The sequence below is a fragment of the Larus michahellis genome, chromosome 9 (genome assembly GCF_964199755.1).
Source record: "Larus michahellis chromosome 9, bLarMic1.1, whole genome shotgun sequence".
NCBI classification, from domain to species: Eukaryota; Metazoa; Chordata; class Aves; order Charadriiformes; family Laridae; genus Larus; species Larus michahellis.
Window position 1 is genome coordinate 14705252 of NC_133904.1, and position 16191 is coordinate 14721442.

Below are 16191 nucleotides of genomic sequence, written 5' to 3' on the forward strand. Positions count from 1 at the left end.
CAAGTATTGTCTGCATATTTTCTACTGTAAAGTCATAAAATCTTTCCCAGTTGCATATGTAAGAAATAATCATGACATCACAGTAAATAAACCACAACGACTGCTGTTTCTGCTGGAATCCAAGGATTCAAGGAGAAAATCAGTATTCCACATGAAGAGCCCCAATACTGGGAAGGTGAGTGGGAGAAAGGAAGAAGAGGAAAGTTGGCACAATTTCAGAAGGATACGGAGATGCAGCTGTGTAACTTTGACTCATGCTAAGGCTTACCGTGGACTGTATTTACTGAACCTTAAGTCAGCAGTGATTAGATTCTTGTTCCAAGTAAATATTTTTTTCATTTGACCCAAATGCACACTTGGGATCAGATTCTCAGACAGTATGTACCAGACTAGCAAGGTTAACTTCAGTGGAACGCCATTGCTTGCATAAGGTGGAAACGTGGCTCTAAGACTATAAGACTGCTGTGGGAGATTTGTTCAGAATAAATATTTGTTCAGAAGAGAGATATGCAAATATATGAATCTAAAACACAAGACAAAAAGTAGTATCTTAACAACTTCACATTATGACATAGTAGCATGATCCTAAATCAACAGAAGTGCTAGACGTTCCTGGGAGCGGGGTGGAAATCAAGACTACACATATGTAGAGTGACTGTAGACTTTCATGAAATGCTGCACGAAATTTTCTTCAATGTCACACTTAGCAGATTTTTGACCTTTCACGCTAGCACAGAATCACAAGGAAGGAATGTCTCAAGATCTAGTCCAACATCCTTGCTTAAAAACAGGGTCAGCAAGAGAAAGTTGCCCAGGGTTGTGTCCAGTCAGGTTTTGAGTATTTCCAAGGATAAAGACTCCACATCCTCAGTGTTAAACTACCCTCACGGTAAAAATGAGTTTTCTTGGTTCAGATGAAACTTTGAGTTTCAATTTGTGCCCATTGCCTCTTCACCTGTTATTAGGCAACCATGAGAAGAGTTGGTCTTGTTTACACCCTCCCATCAGGTATTTATAAACTTTGATAAATCCACCACACCTCCCCAAGTTTTCTCTTATTCAGGCTAAACAGTCTGAGCTCTCACCTCTCTTTTGAGGTGTGACCATCATCCAGACGCAGTTCTTTGGAACTGCAGGCAGCCACTCCTGAATTCAGAAGGCATATGCATTCCCCTCTGCTCCAAAGACGCTAAGACCAAAGGCTACAATTATAGTAGATGGAGACTGAAAAATTTAAAAAGTAAAATATTACATTATGTGGATATATATACACTGTTGACCACCACTGAAAACTAAAAAAAAAAACCCCAGTATTCATCTGAACAAGTAGTCATAAACACCACTTTGCATGATATCAGTGTTCTGAGTATTGTTTTAAAATATTTTAACATTGCATGAGAATCCAACGAAGTGCTGCAATATAATTAGAAATTCATGAAGTATATTAAAATTCAGCTTGTATTTCTTTGCAATATTTATTCATACTTTATTTTAGAAAATTAAGGCTACTTATGCTTAGCTATAAGTAATAGAGTAAAATAAGAGTTCTTAGTATGTCAATCTGTGTTTAAAAAAAAATAAAAATTTAAACCTTCTGTATTCCACTTCAGATGCTTTGCAAGTGGAAAATTGTGAAATGCAAAAATCAAAGTATGTTCTTAACAAAGTAGTTGCACTGAGGTTTGTTATTGCTGGCAAAGTTGGCATTCAAAAATGTGTTTAGACTAGACAGCTGCATACAACAGATAAAAGTTGAGGAAATGAGGGTGAGCAAACAGTTGTAGTATTTCTCCTTTCCTCTTCCATCTCAAGAGTGTGTATAGAGGCAGAAAGAATTTATTGTTGGTCTTTCACTGCTCCATCAATTGGCTGGCTTTTCTCCATGTGAAACATGGGAGGAGCATGCAGGAAAAGTGCAAATACTTGCAGTGAGGAAACAGGAGAAAAGGAGTAACTTAGTCTTCAAGCCAAACTAAATTTTTCCCCGATTGTAAAAAAATATATATATAAATTAATTTTGATTTATGTTCTTTAAAATATTTTTCTACTGGAATGGAACTTCTCTCTGTAAAAGGTAGGTTTTTCTTATCACGCAAGCTCCTTCACCAATGTGACAAATATTTAGTAGGTGGTTATATATAGCAACTTCATAAACTGCAGATGTGCGTTGCTCATTTAAGTCAATGGGAATATTTCTTGAAGTACTTCCTTTAAGGGAATTCACGTAAGTGCAGTGTGTAAATTCTGCACTCTTGCCGTGCAGCTGAACTGCTGCAGTGTTTGGACTCTGCTTGTGGCTCAGCGACAGTTTGGCCTCTCCCCATTTGCACTGAAAGTGAAAGCTTTCTCAGTGTGAGACATGATGGAATTATCCAGGCTGTCAGATAGACATTCTGCAAATATGATGCAATTCCATAGAATACTTAGGGATGTTTAGGGATAGATGAAAGCAAGAATAAGGAAAAGAATTGTGGGTGAAGTTAGGCAAGTGGGAAGGGACTCGGAGAATGATGGTAAGCTTTTGGGAACCTTTGAGGTGTAAAGTTGTGGACTCAACGTTTTGTTTTATTAGCAATTACTAGGTCCTAAGTATAGTAATGAAATGTATGATATACATGAGTATATTCTTAAGAGCGGGTTAAATTTTTGTAGGTCTGCAGTCATGTTTCATTCAAATTGAACTGAACTGTCATCGATATGTCAGGAAAATGTAAAGAATATTTAATGATATTGTTTAAAAGTCTAAATTCAATGACTTTAGTAGTCAGGCACGATACAAAATGATGAACTGGTTAGATTTTCATAATTATGATGAATATCTAAATCACAGTCTTATTAGCTTCAGGGCATTTTTCATTAATGGAAGTGATACCACAGTGTAGCACTTAAGGCTATTGAATAAAGTCAGGTTTTGAAATGTTCACTTTTTACTTGGTAAGGTGTTTACTGCAGTATGTCTTTTCTAATAGGAAGACTAAATACAATGTAATAAAAGATTCTTTGTAATATGATACTTTGTAAGAAGCTACTTTAGATTATATGAAGTCTGTGAGCCTTCTGTGACTATTATTGAGAAGAATTTTAAACTAGCATTATGAGGTGATGGATAGTATGCTACGCTCCCTGGTCACCTGCTCTCCATTCTCCCTTTTGTGCTGTATCCAACACAAAGGATGTTTGTTTGTTTGTTACGGGTTTACTAGGTTTCTGTAAGCTGCGAAGACTTTCTGTATGTTTTCTTTTCCAAAGAATTCCAAGTAAGCATATTATCTTGCCATGAAGGTGCTTACAGTTTTTTAAGAGTACTTGTTTTAATTTTTGATTGAGGTTTTCTATACCACAGAAATCCCTTAGGTTTTTTGTTTGTTTGCTTTTTGGTTTTGTTTTTTTTTTTACAAACTTTGTTGGCAAGCATTATTAAAGTATTATCTGCATATAATCAATTCTTTTTTTATATATAGTGAAAAAAGGAAGGTTGGATAAAGCAGCTGGTAAGTCTGATTTCCCTTTTAATTTCTGCTTTAAATTTTTATTCCTTGGGCATGCATGTATCACACTAAAGAATAACTTAAACCCGTGACTACTTGCATACATTTTATCAACAGTTTGGTACAAAATGAATGAGGAAAGAATTAAAAAATATACATATATCTTAAAGATCAAAATAACAAGATGGTGGCCTCGGACAATCTGTATTTTTCAGTTATTAATTGTTATTGTTTCTCAAACCAGTGGTATTTAAAGGATATTTACACTAAAAAGAATTTTTACATAATTTGATGACCAAAATGGGTCATCGGTCAAGAGAAACTATTTTTATATAAAGAGAGTGCAGGATTTTAGCTTCACTAGGGCAGGGACGAGACGGTGTCTGAATTTTCCCAGTGAGGAAATGCAGATGGGAGATACTGATAAACAGTTATAGAGATCAGGTATAGGCCCTAGGCAATAAATATCAAAAACCAAGCTGCCCAGGGCTCTGTAAGTCTGCCCCCAGGACCAAGATTTAGCCAGAGTGGAAAGAAAGTCCAAACTCAGCCAGAGATTTCTCACACATAAGTAGACTATAAATGTAAGGCCTTTGAGATCTTTGTAATTACTAGTTCTCAGGAGAAGCTGTTATACAACCTAATTAATGCAGCAAAATTTGCCAGTAGATGTCTGGCTAATACATTTAAGCAACCTCTGCAAATTGTTTAAAGTTATCTGGGTTAAAGAAAGATAACCTGAACTAGCACAGGTTAATCTGGTTTCTGGGAACATGATTCTTCTAACCCTCTGTGGTCATTCTTCACAGTAGGCTGTGAAGTATGCATATGAAGTATAGACTCGGAATCATCTTTCTTTCATTGAAATCCTAATGCAATCAGAAAAACGTTCTGCAGGGTTCAGCAAATCTTGTATTTTGTTGGTACTCAAAAGAGGTGATAATTTACAAAAGGTGATTGTCAAACAGAATTATTTGATAAAAGTTAACTAATTTTAATTTTCCTTTGAATGCTGTTGAAGACTTGTTAATGCCGTAAGTAATGGCAATAAGGTTTGCATGGTGTATTCTCTGATAACTGGCTATGTTTTCTTGGGCAGAAAAATTATGTAGGTGGTGACTGAGAGCAGTATTGAGATATCTGCACGTTTCTCAACTCCGTGATTCTCCTGTGGTTATCTTTTATTTTTGGTTACTGTATTTTTTTTATGTAAATGTAGATACAGATGTGGATGCTCAAAATGGCTGGAGTTAAACACAGTAGGTTGCTATTTTTCAGCCAAAGTGGTTTAATGGAGTGTTCTTTTGAAAAATTTTCAAATCTTGAGTTGCAAGCCTCTGAACTACAAACAAATTTTGCAGCTACAAAATAATTTGCAGATTCTGTGTTTTGTTTGCCTCAGTTACACAGAATGAGCAATAGGATGGTATGTGAATCATGCATTGTTGACACCATTTCTCACAAATATGTCACCAGACTTCTAAATCTGTATTGACTTTGTCAAGTTTTTTCAGTGTAAGAACAAAGACATGTTTGAGAAGACTGGTGCACTGAATTATAGAAAATAAATAGATAACATTGATTACTGTTGATTTTGTTTATTGAAAAAAAATAGTTCCCATTACATAACATCCTTTAGTCCTTTTGTCAAACATTATCATCGGTCCTGATCAATAAGATCTACATACAGGATGTACAGAGCTAACTCTTCTCCCTCACACTTTTTGTTAATGGCAGTGTAATTTGATACAACTTATTCAAGAGCCCATTGTACACAATGACAGCTTCCCTCCAACTAGGGCTGGTTGATTGACCTGTGGCAGTACAGGCAGCTCAAAAATTACTTCTGTTCTTGGCTACATCTCATATGTATATTTGGCAGTAGTTCTATTTAAAAAAAAAAAAAGTCTCTTTAACCATATGTCAGTGTTGATCCTTATGTAGGATGCTGGAGGCTAATAAAGGATGTGTTACACGCATGCAAACTAAGAAGCTTTTCCGAACAGCCAAATTCGTTGGGATGATGCAGTATGCCTTTTGCTGCCTTAGATTCCTGTATGAGGCCCTAAAGGGTAGAGCTTTCCCTTAGTTCTTTTGCCTTTTTTTTTTCTGTCAGTGATATTTTCAAGCACTGTGAAATTTTTAAAATTTTATTCTTTTTGCTGATTAGGTCCAATTTTATGAATACTCATACTGTGCATTTACAAAGACACATACAAAAACGTTTGAGTCATTTGGGACTGCATATGAAACACATTTTGCTGCTGCAGAACTAGATTCACACACGAAGACAAGACTGAATTACATGTTACAAGTCTGTGCCCTTGCCTTAATTGGACATAAAAGCCCAGTCCCCAATATTATCATACCAATTGAAAGACAAACAAATCCTAATTTGCAGAAAGGGAGTACGTACTGGTTTCATGCAGGATCTGTCAGGGAGATTGAAAAATAATCTAAGAAGCCATGCCTGGAAGCTGAGCCTTCAAATATTTGCTCGCGTTTAGGATTATGTTCTTTCCCACCTGTGATGGGGAGGGATTTTCCTGTCATAATCCCATTAGAATTAATAATAATTTCCTTGTTCAAATCCAAGTATTTGAACCACACCTTTGAATGTTTTGTATGGAGTACGAGTTAAAACCCTGCTACTGTGGGGTTGAATATTTCCAGCTTCTAGGAAGAAATAAAATGGGTTTTAATGTGCTGATTATTTCTTTTTCAGATGCATTCAAAACCTATGTTGTTTTAAAAGTCCAAAATTTAAAAAGCACTACAATAGACAGAAGGGGAAGTGAACCTTGTTGGGAACAGGACTTCATGTTGTAAGTAATGGGGAATTCTTATAAATTGGTTTTGTTGTGTCTTTGCTGTATTTATGTAGTTTAGAGCAATTAATAACATCTGAGACCACTTACAGACTGCAAAAGCAAGGAAAAAGTACTCAGCTCAGAGAAAAGGTGCCAGGCTAGCTCTAGTGAACAGAACAAAAATTAATTTTTCAAGCCACATTGCAGATCAAGGCCAGCAGTCAATAAGGGGAAGAAAATATTTTTCTCCAGTATCTTTAATTTCATGTAATGTTTTAGGAATTACAGGAATGAGAAGAAGCAGAACTCAAATTGATCATCACACAACTTGATTTTTGTTTTATTCAATTTCCTTTCTGTGTGACTCATATTTTATACATTCATTTATCTACTTAACTGCCAATTTACTTAGTTTCTTTATTATTGACGCTTACTGTTTCTCAGTTCTGTCTGCAGATCTTTGTCCACTTCACTCAACTCTCCATCTTGTTATTCAGACTTTGTTCTTCTCTTTTCTCTAGCGTCTTATGTACACCTAACTGGTCAGGAGAGTCCAAACACTTACATTTTATTTCTGAGATCTAGAGTTGGTTGAAATATATTTACAGAATTAAACATTTAATTGCCTTTAGTTATTTTTATGAAAAATGTCCTTTTTACAATTTTTTTTCCTAAATACAAGTATTTTAATATTTTGTCAGAATAATGAATTGTTTTGAATCACTTTTCCGTAACTCCTAGTTATCAAAACCTATAAATCTTTTGATAGGCTCTACATATGCCAAAACTGACGTTTTGATTGAAGTAACCCCCCCAAATTTAATTTTATTCTATGTTAAAAGCAGAATTTCTAAAATCTTCTCCATTTTTTTTCTTCACAGTTATTTCACATAAATTAATTTTATTTCACAGTGCTCTTAATCTCATTTAAGGGCTTCATCTTCATCACAAATTTTTCTTAAATTTATTAATTGAATTTGGATTATTTTTTTTTTTTAGTGTCATGTAACTGATTTCTTAGACAACCATAGCAGACTACTAGCTTGCTTAGCTGAAGACTCTGAGTGACTGAAGGGCCTGTTATGTTAGGCCAACATATATACCTTCTTTACGTGCCATTTTATGGCTAGATGTAATGACATATCAAAGTCATTAAAAAAAAAAAAAGTTGGCCTTCTAACCATATAAAACTAATCTTAATCTGGGGCTAGTTCCTCTCGCACTCCCCAGTTCTCAGGCTTCTCTAGCAGATTGTTCAGAGCCACAGCCTAAACTATCCAAACAGGAGGATCGTATGTCTTTGAAAATACAGAGGAAAATTAATATCAATAGCTAGCCTTTATAAATACCATTCTTATACTGTAGCTTTGACTTGTAGAAAAGATTGTCATGTTTCAGTGTAGAGGAATCATTGCTGTATGATAATACTGTATTAACAAGATTTTTTTTTTTTGGCACTTTCCTGATCCAGACGTAATAGTTCTATAAAACTTTGGATTGTGGATTGTAATAGTATATCAGGAAGTAGATCAATTAAATATCAGCAATTACCCTGTTACCTTTAGTGTGGGAGGCAATTAAGAAATATTTTAAAGTAGGTATGTGTAACCTATCCTCTAAATTTTCCTGAGGAATGTATTAAAATACTATTTAAACTATTTAAAAAACTATTTAAAACATTTGCTTTTCTATTACATAAATGCTTTGCCTTTGATCATATGTAAATGAGAGTGTTCCATTACATGAATGGGAATGAGGAATTTATTAGGATTATTTTCTCAGTTTGCAATTTAAATGTTATCAAAGAATACTAAACCGTTTTTCTAGCAAATATGTTATGAGATTGCTGTAGCTCCATCTACTGCCTACTGAACTATACAACACAGCAGACTTTTAAAAGGTATTATAAACAGGCATTTACAAAAACATTTATATAGGCTTTGTATGGTCCTTCATTTTCTCAAGGGCTCTCTCTCAATCTCTACCAGTAAAAAAAAAAAAAAAAACCCCAAACAAAATCCCCAAAAACCAACAACCACCAACAAAAAAAAGCAAACAAAAAACAAAACCAACAAACTGTTCCATTACATACAGCTATTACCAGGTGGGATTTAAAAAATTACATAGTGTTTAAGCTTTCAATATGCAGTTTCACTGTTCAGCTACCAGTGCAACGGTTTTAAAGTTGGGGTCCAAAAATACCCAAAGTAAGAATTTACAATCTGTCTTCCATAACATATTTGTAAAGGGAGAAACTGAACAAAGCAAAAATTCACTACATCTATTCCACTGCATGAGTACAGCGGAAAATTAGATATTGAGGCAGCCAACACAATGTTTTTTTTTAAGAGCAATGTGACGAGTTCAGTACCGGTCTCTGGGGTGACACCCTTCTCAGATTTCACTTGTTCTTTTCCTGGTAACTTTAGGCACAGTAAGTCACTGTAGTACACCACACAAATCAGTTGAAGATTAGTTTTAGTGCTTAAAATTAAGTCAAATGGAGATTACATACAACCAGTCACAGCAGGGACACCAATGCCTATTTTATTATGTTGTTCGTATTTACAGAACTGGTCTGTACCTAGTTATAGTAATATATAAAGGAGTGGCAGACATTCCATGAGGAAATAACTTCTCTCTTAATTTTAGTTCAATGTCATGGATAAGTCATATGGCCTGACAAAATTTTAAAATAAAATTTTTGCAAAATAAGGTTGTGGTATGGTATTTTTTAGTCAAGACCAGCTAGTAGTAAAATGCTTGCATTCTATAAGTAGAACTGAAATAGAGCCTGGATTCTGCAACTCTTGAAGTTGAGAGCTGTTTTCCCATTGTATTTTTGTTGTGTAGTCCAACTTCTCAATTCTAATGGAGGGAACAAGTTCCAAACATCTTTTATACCTGGTCTTCTTTATGATGAAAATAAGAAGCTTGTTCAGTTTCCCCTAGGAAATGGTCTGGCGCTTCCTTCTAGATTTTGTGAGGGAAGATGGAATTTTTCCCATTTTTCCCATAAATCATTCTTAGCTTATGGTCCATGTTGATTGACAGTGTGTGCCATCATAGCTGACACTGCCAACTCTTACTGTTTCACTGAAAATGTTCCTCTGAGTTTTATGTTCAAAAGACTGATCATTTTTGTGGGTCCCAGTTTTACCTAAAAGAACGCACCTGACAAAAGGCTAGCTATAGAGTACTACTCGTGCACCTTACAAGTTAGCTACAGTGGAACCTGAGAATGCAGGTTCTTCAGGGATGTCCTGAAGAGACAGACCAGTGTGCTGAGGAGACAACTGAGGAATTCCATATGCAGAAGCTGCTCAGAAAAAGCTAAAGCTGAACTAAATGCATTTCCTGATCCTGGTTTCTTCTGGGGTTATATCCAATAGGGCCAAGTCTTGTAGCAAAATAAAGCTACTGAGAACTAGGACTTCTGTGCCACATTACCAGCAGAATTGTCCTCATCAGTTTGTAAAAGCAATCCTGAATAATAAGACTTGAGACTTGTCTTGTCTAACTTCTGTGTCATACCTGCTATTTTGCATTTCATGAGTATACTGAAAACAAAACACCTCTGTATCTGCTGTAAGTCACTATCTCAAGTTATTATGGTAGATTACTGAGTAGTTGAGACTGTGTTTTCAGCTTAATGGTTTGTGTATTCATTGTTTTCAGTGAAATCTGTGCTGATGGAAAGGGCTTCATTATAGAGCTGTGGAAGAAAGGCTTGCTCTGGGATAGCATTTTAGGAGTTTTATGGATTCCCCTTGCAACTGTGGAACATGCAATGGATGTAAGTTGACTTTCTGTGAAAATACAGAACACTGAGTAAAATCCAATGAATTTCTCATTCTTAGCCTCCACAAATACTGTAATGACATTTTTGATCAATTTATATTTCTGCGTCATTTTTTTCAGTCTCTAATATTGAGGCCTAATGCACATGTGACTCTCACAATGACAGCTGATATGCATTAGCTGTATACCCTGGAGAAATGGCTCACGTACTGAGTCAGGTATAATTCAGTAAGTGGGTTAGAGTTCATCTACACTCACAAATTATTAGGGAGGCAGGGACAGTTTGGTTTATGTGATTAGAGTGAGGGAATTTCAAATTGGGGTTCCTGGCCTGGGTCTTCATTGTGTGACCTTGGTAAATAGTAAAATGGACACAACACTGTTTTTTTTGTCTCTCAAGGGAATTGCCCATTGTATCAAAGAGGAAAACAGGAATTTGCCCTATGGTGCTATGGAAGAAATTAATAGTACAATGAGTGCATAGAGAAGGATGAGTGGAGAAAATGGGTCAATCCCAAGAGTTATCATGTTTCCAGCATGGTCATAGTTAGCCACCAGAATGAGTATGCTTGCTCTCAGTAGGCTAGAAATTAAATAAGAAAAGTTTCTGGGAGTGTGGAAATGCTGAAGCAATCTGCAAGTGCTGCAAAACTCTCTGTAATCAGAAAAAGAGGTATCTTATTCTGACACTCCACAATTCTCTCATTCATAAATATGCTTTCCTACACATAGTCCCTGGAGTCTGTTTTTAAAAAAGTAACTCCGAGAAGATGAATTTAATCTTTGCAAATAAAATTAAGTTTGCCTTCTTTAAATTTTCTAAAAAATAAAAAAGACAATGGATGATGAGTTAATGGAGAGAGAATCAGAAAACTTCTTCCTAGAGCATCAGCCATTTCTTTACAGGAACTAATAAATATTCACGTATATGTTGAACTGACATTTCAATGATCCTATTCAGAGAATGGAAGCAGGGGAAGAAAGTAATTCCTGCTTAAAGTAGAAGTTGCTCTGTGTCGCAGCTGCCAAGTCCCATTTCAGGCCCCAAGGCAAGTTGTTTTGCTCTGCTACCCTAGCTGTTACTGAGTTAACAACTTGCTGATGCAGAGATTGTGGCTTAACAGTAAATACTGAAACTTTAAACAAACAAATGATGCAAGAGTAGAGATTGTTTCTTAATTTCTTCAGACTCTTTATGCCTTCCTTTGTAATTAGGCCACTGTGGAACTTTCCTAGTTATTTATCCTGCTCCTCTTAACCCTGTAGCTCTGCTCTGGGCTTTGTAACTCAGATATAACCTATTAGTTCAGAAGCTCTTTTTTGGCTTGGTTATTAGCGTATGTTGATTGCTTCAGTCTTGCTAGAATGTATTTGTTTGGCACCAGTTCAAAGGGGAACTGGAAAATCTCAGTTCATAAAAGTAATCTTCAATATTCATATTTCTTGCATCTTAATCATCTGACCATCTTAATGTCCATTTGTATATATTTGTACATATACATATATTTGTATATACGTAGAGCAAATATTTTATTCTTTCAAATTCCATATCTGTGAGAAAACTTGATAAAGTCCTAACTACTACTTACATAAACGGTAGTTGGAACAGTCTAGAATGGATCCCAAGCCTATTGGTGTCATAAAGAAACTCCTATTGACTTAGGGGAACCTTCATTCAGGCAAAAGTGGATAATGCTAGAAATCCTACGCAGGTAACTTTCGGAATGTTTTTTCCTAGGAAGGTCCAGGTTCCTGGATGACATTGCATTCTGAAGTAATAAAAAACGGGAATGAGATTCAAGGTACAAAAACACCAACTTCACATGAGATCTTACTGGATGTCTACCTTGCATTACCATTTGGTGAGTTACAGATTGAGGTCTCGCTCCAGCTTTCCAACCATTCTATTCCACTTTAAGTTCCTGAAATACAGCAGCAAATAATAATTTTTATATAAAATCTTAAACGCATATTCATTACTGGAGCATTTGTATAATTGATACTGGTAAATAATAGAATCACTGAGAGCCACTTCCCATGAGGAGCTGGATGAACCATTTCACTAGTTAATGTTCATCCACACGTGGATTGTAGAGCTAAAGAAAGAAGTATTTCCTTAAGGCTCGATCTACTAGAGCCTATGTGTTATAGCTCTGTATCATGTCAGCTTTGACTAGCTGTTTGCACAATGTGGGTTTTAGTAAAATCTAGGGCTTTGCAGCATTTTTATCTTGTTAGCAAACATTGTCTGCCTTTACGAATAGTACATATGAAGATGGAAACTATGTATATGTGTATGAAAATAGTGTATATGAAGGTAGAAATGGAAACTGAACATCAACTAATGCATTACCTCACATTATTTCCAGACATAATACAAAGAGATTGACTTTATCAAGATTATCAGTCCATCTGTATGACATGGTCCAATACACCAGATAAGTTCACAAAGATAAATTAGCTTAATATTTTACTCTTTAAACAGTCTAAGGAACTATTGCTAAAAAACTAATTCCAAAATTTATACAAGAATAAAAGTAAAAAACATGAAGAAATGGGAATGAGAAACATTATTTATCTTTTGAAAGGGAAGAATAGAAATCATACCAAAAATATACACTTCAGCTGCTTAATGTTCTTTTTGAAATTCATTCCCTGAAACTGAACTTGGCAATAGAGCTAATACTGATTAGAACAGACTAGTTCTTTCTGATGATTCTGGGTGTAGTCTGCATGACTACACTCCTGTTAATAAATAGAATGTGTACCTGTGGACTGTTGTGGATTCTTAGGAGTCACAACAGGGCCTCCGTCCTTTTTTATTATCATTATTAATTTATTTGACAAAAATTATTTTTTATTTAGTACTTTGCCAATAAAACATTTTAAAAGGTAGCCTAAGCCATAGTCACATTCTGGTTTTTGTTTGGTATATTTTCCCCAGCCACAAGCAATTGTCAGTTGCCTGAGTAAAAAATTCATATGGAAGAACTTTTTTCTTGGTATTCACAGGTGCCTCCATCTAGATTATTCTTGCTCATGAGATAATGTTATTTCCTTTAAGCATGATGGAAAGTGTACATATGACAAACAGACTGAGTCCTTAAGTACAAAAAGAGAATAGTTAATACAAAAAAAGGAGCGGTTTATAAAGAGGACAGAAAAGGACAACAGTTTGTACAGTAACAGTGGAATACCTATTATAAAAGGAGAAAAATTGGTACAAATTGTATTTATTCTATGTCCAATTCTTGGAACTTCCTTTGAATCAGCAGAATGTATCAAATGTTTCCTTACATAGTTTCTGTATCTAGAAACCTGGTGCAAATCTGTTACAGAAACTCTCATTGTGTGTTTACAAGCTGTAAATTCAGGTTGTTACTAATTTCAGGCTGCTGCTTGATGAGAGTGTCGGTTTGTAGATTGATGCCTGTATTCTGTTTCCAAACAAACATATTTGAAAGACTGTAGTCACGGAGTGCTGTAGAAATCCTGTAGAGGTCACTCTTACACTATAGTTTTCTGTGCAGAGGGAAGAATTCAAAAGCTTTACGTGTTTGGCACTGAGAAAGACACATGTTTATCTTTACCCTCTACCTGGAGTTTGACTGAGGCGTTGCATTTTGATTGCTTGTTCTGTTGAATGACTCTTAGCTCAGCTGTGACCAGCTGAGAGTCTGTCCTTGACTAATGGAATCAGCACGGCCTCTTTGTTATGACAAATTACATTGGAAAGGTAGAAGACTGCAGTTTACTAATAATGTTTCCTGAAGATGTCCATTTGAGAATGCCAGATATTTGGTAGAAATATTTGCCTTCCACACCTTTTTAACAATATGGCTTCATTTGGACTTGAAGCACTGCATGTAGCAACAGGGAAGTGCTTTAACATCATTAGTTCATTCCTGAGTGCTTTTTTCTAGAAGTATCATCTAATGTTAGTTGTTGCAGCAACAAAGTTGTCATTTCACTATTGCTACCTAGACTGAGCTCCATTAAAAGGCTGCTAAGTAAAATAAGGTTCTCATGTACTTAGAATTCTGCAAGCAAATTCACAGTAATAAAATACAGACTGTAGATAAATACTACAGACGAATTGCAAACATTTTTAAGGTTTCTAAAAGTCAGGTTTACTAAAGGATAATCAGGTTTTCTTATGCAATACAATGATTTTGCATAAAATTTATTAGGTCATTCTTGTAAGAAAAGACAGAAGAAAATTTAAAGGATATCATTTATTTTTTTTTCTTAAGTCAAGCATTAGAGACATATGTCATGCTCCTTAACATTTGTTTATACCTTACATAGAGAGTATAAGCTAAAGAAATTGAAGATGATTTTACTTGAGTGGAATGTAGTTGATAATATCTATAATTTTGAAAGCCATTTGTGTGACTTCGGAACTAAGATCTCATTTTGCTAACTGAAAGTCAACAGGACTTTAACCTCATGAGTAATTCTGGCAAACGCCATGCAGGTATTCACCTCTTAGGTTTGGTTGAAATTCAACTCATTATCACTTTCCGCCAGGTACATTAATTAGAAAGTGAGGGTATGAGGTAACAATTATGAGATCCTTGTTTCTGCATTAGTCACCATACTAATTCACTGATACACCAAGGAATAAGAAAATTAATTGCTTTGATATGTAATATGTTCCTAATATGTAAACGAAACATCAAAAATGGAAGAAAGAGATGGGCACACAAATTCTTCTAATCAGTATGGAAGAAAATTTCCTCACACTCAGGGTCAGATCATAGAACCATAGAATTGTTAGGGTTGGAAGGGACCTTAAAGGTCATCTAGTTCCAAACCCCCCCCTGCCATGGGCCGGGACACCTCCCACTAGACCAGCTTGCATCATGAACCCTTTCCTCTCACTGAAGCTAACAGGACAAAGAATAGAATAAGATGTTATGCAGTAACTCATTTTGTACCTGCAATTGCAGATGAGACTTCCCAGGTTTCTTGAAAGATGTAAGAATTTGAAAAAAGGTCAGTCCTAGGCCAATAGCAAGTGGAATTAAAGTAAAACCTGATTCCTTACTTACAATACAAAAAGACAACAACAAAACCAAAAAACAAACAAACCCCCCAAAACAACACAAAACCCCGCCACATCTTGGAATGCTATGCATGGACACATTAGAAATACATGGCCAGTTAGGAACTGAAGTTGGACTGGAAAATTTAGAGATCCATTTTCTCTCCAATCCAGCAATAGCTCATTTTTCAATTGTAAAATGAATTGCTTCCAAGTTTGTGTAACAAAAAGGTAACTGGTTCAGGCTTCTTGGAAGTTTTCAGAGCAACAATCAGAAGGTGATATTGTAACTGATTCTGCTGTTCTTATAAAACAGTGATTTAATTATAATAAAGTTTTGTAATTGCCTTGATTAATTCCCTATTACTGTGTATTTAATGAATTAATTAATTTAATGTGTACTTCTCTTTTAGAAGTTCCTTCTGTAAAATGGACTGAAAGATTTCTAGCAGCTTTTTATTTCTCTACAGATACCCACAAAGATTTAGATTGCAGAGGCTGGCCCAGAGGGACACCCCTCCAAAGTACAAGACATTCACATCAAGATACAGATGATAGTCTGTCATTCATGGAAAGTGGTCTTGGCATACAAGAAAGCGAACTAAGGTATTTTTTAACTTGTCATATCACACATGTATCATAACATTTATTGATTATTTTTAATTTTTTAAAAAAAATTCTGAAAGACATTGTGATACACATTGTTGTGTGAAAGGGGCAAAGCAGTTTGGGCAAAAAATAAACCCCCTTGCATTCTAACACTCCTCACCGAGGTGGGAGGCTAGGTGTGGCTAGGTTTAAATTCTGAGTGATGCCCAATTCAGCACTGTCAGTCCAATTGTGTTTAATATGTGTTAAACTATTACGATTTGGATACACTAATAGTGGACTGCACCTTCAGTCTAGTCGTGCTCATGAACTAGCATGGCCATTCTCAAGTCTTTGGTCGCGTTCAGTGAGAAACTGAAATGACTAGATACTTAAAAAGTGCCGTTTAATTAAACAACAGGTATATAGGTTCTTAGGATTGCCGGTGATAAATACA

The 16191-nt window shown here is 35.5% G+C and overlaps 1 protein-coding gene across 4 annotated transcripts in view; it reads left to right on the forward strand.

The window, feature by feature from the left end:
- UNC13C (unc-13 homolog C) overlaps positions 1-16191 on the forward strand; it is a 239651-nt gene that overhangs the window by 9205 nt on the left and 214255 nt on the right. For 2 of the 4 annotated variants that reach the window (XM_074600303.1, XM_074600304.1), the window contains exons 1-6: positions 2350-2513; positions 3462-3491; positions 6214-6313; positions 9977-10094; positions 11838-11961; positions 15617-15752. In XM_074600303.1, coding sequence (XP_074456404.1) covers positions 2444-2513; positions 3462-3491; positions 6214-6313; positions 9977-10094; positions 11838-11961; positions 15617-15752 — 578 coding nt within the window. In that variant the 5' untranslated portion in view covers positions 2350-2443. Of the gene's footprint in view, positions 1-1954; positions 2075-2349; positions 2514-3461; positions 3492-6213; positions 6314-9976; positions 10095-11837; positions 11962-15616; positions 15753-16191 lie in introns of those variants that run through there. The other 2 variants (XM_074600305.1, XM_074600306.1) reach the window with 2 other exon arrangements.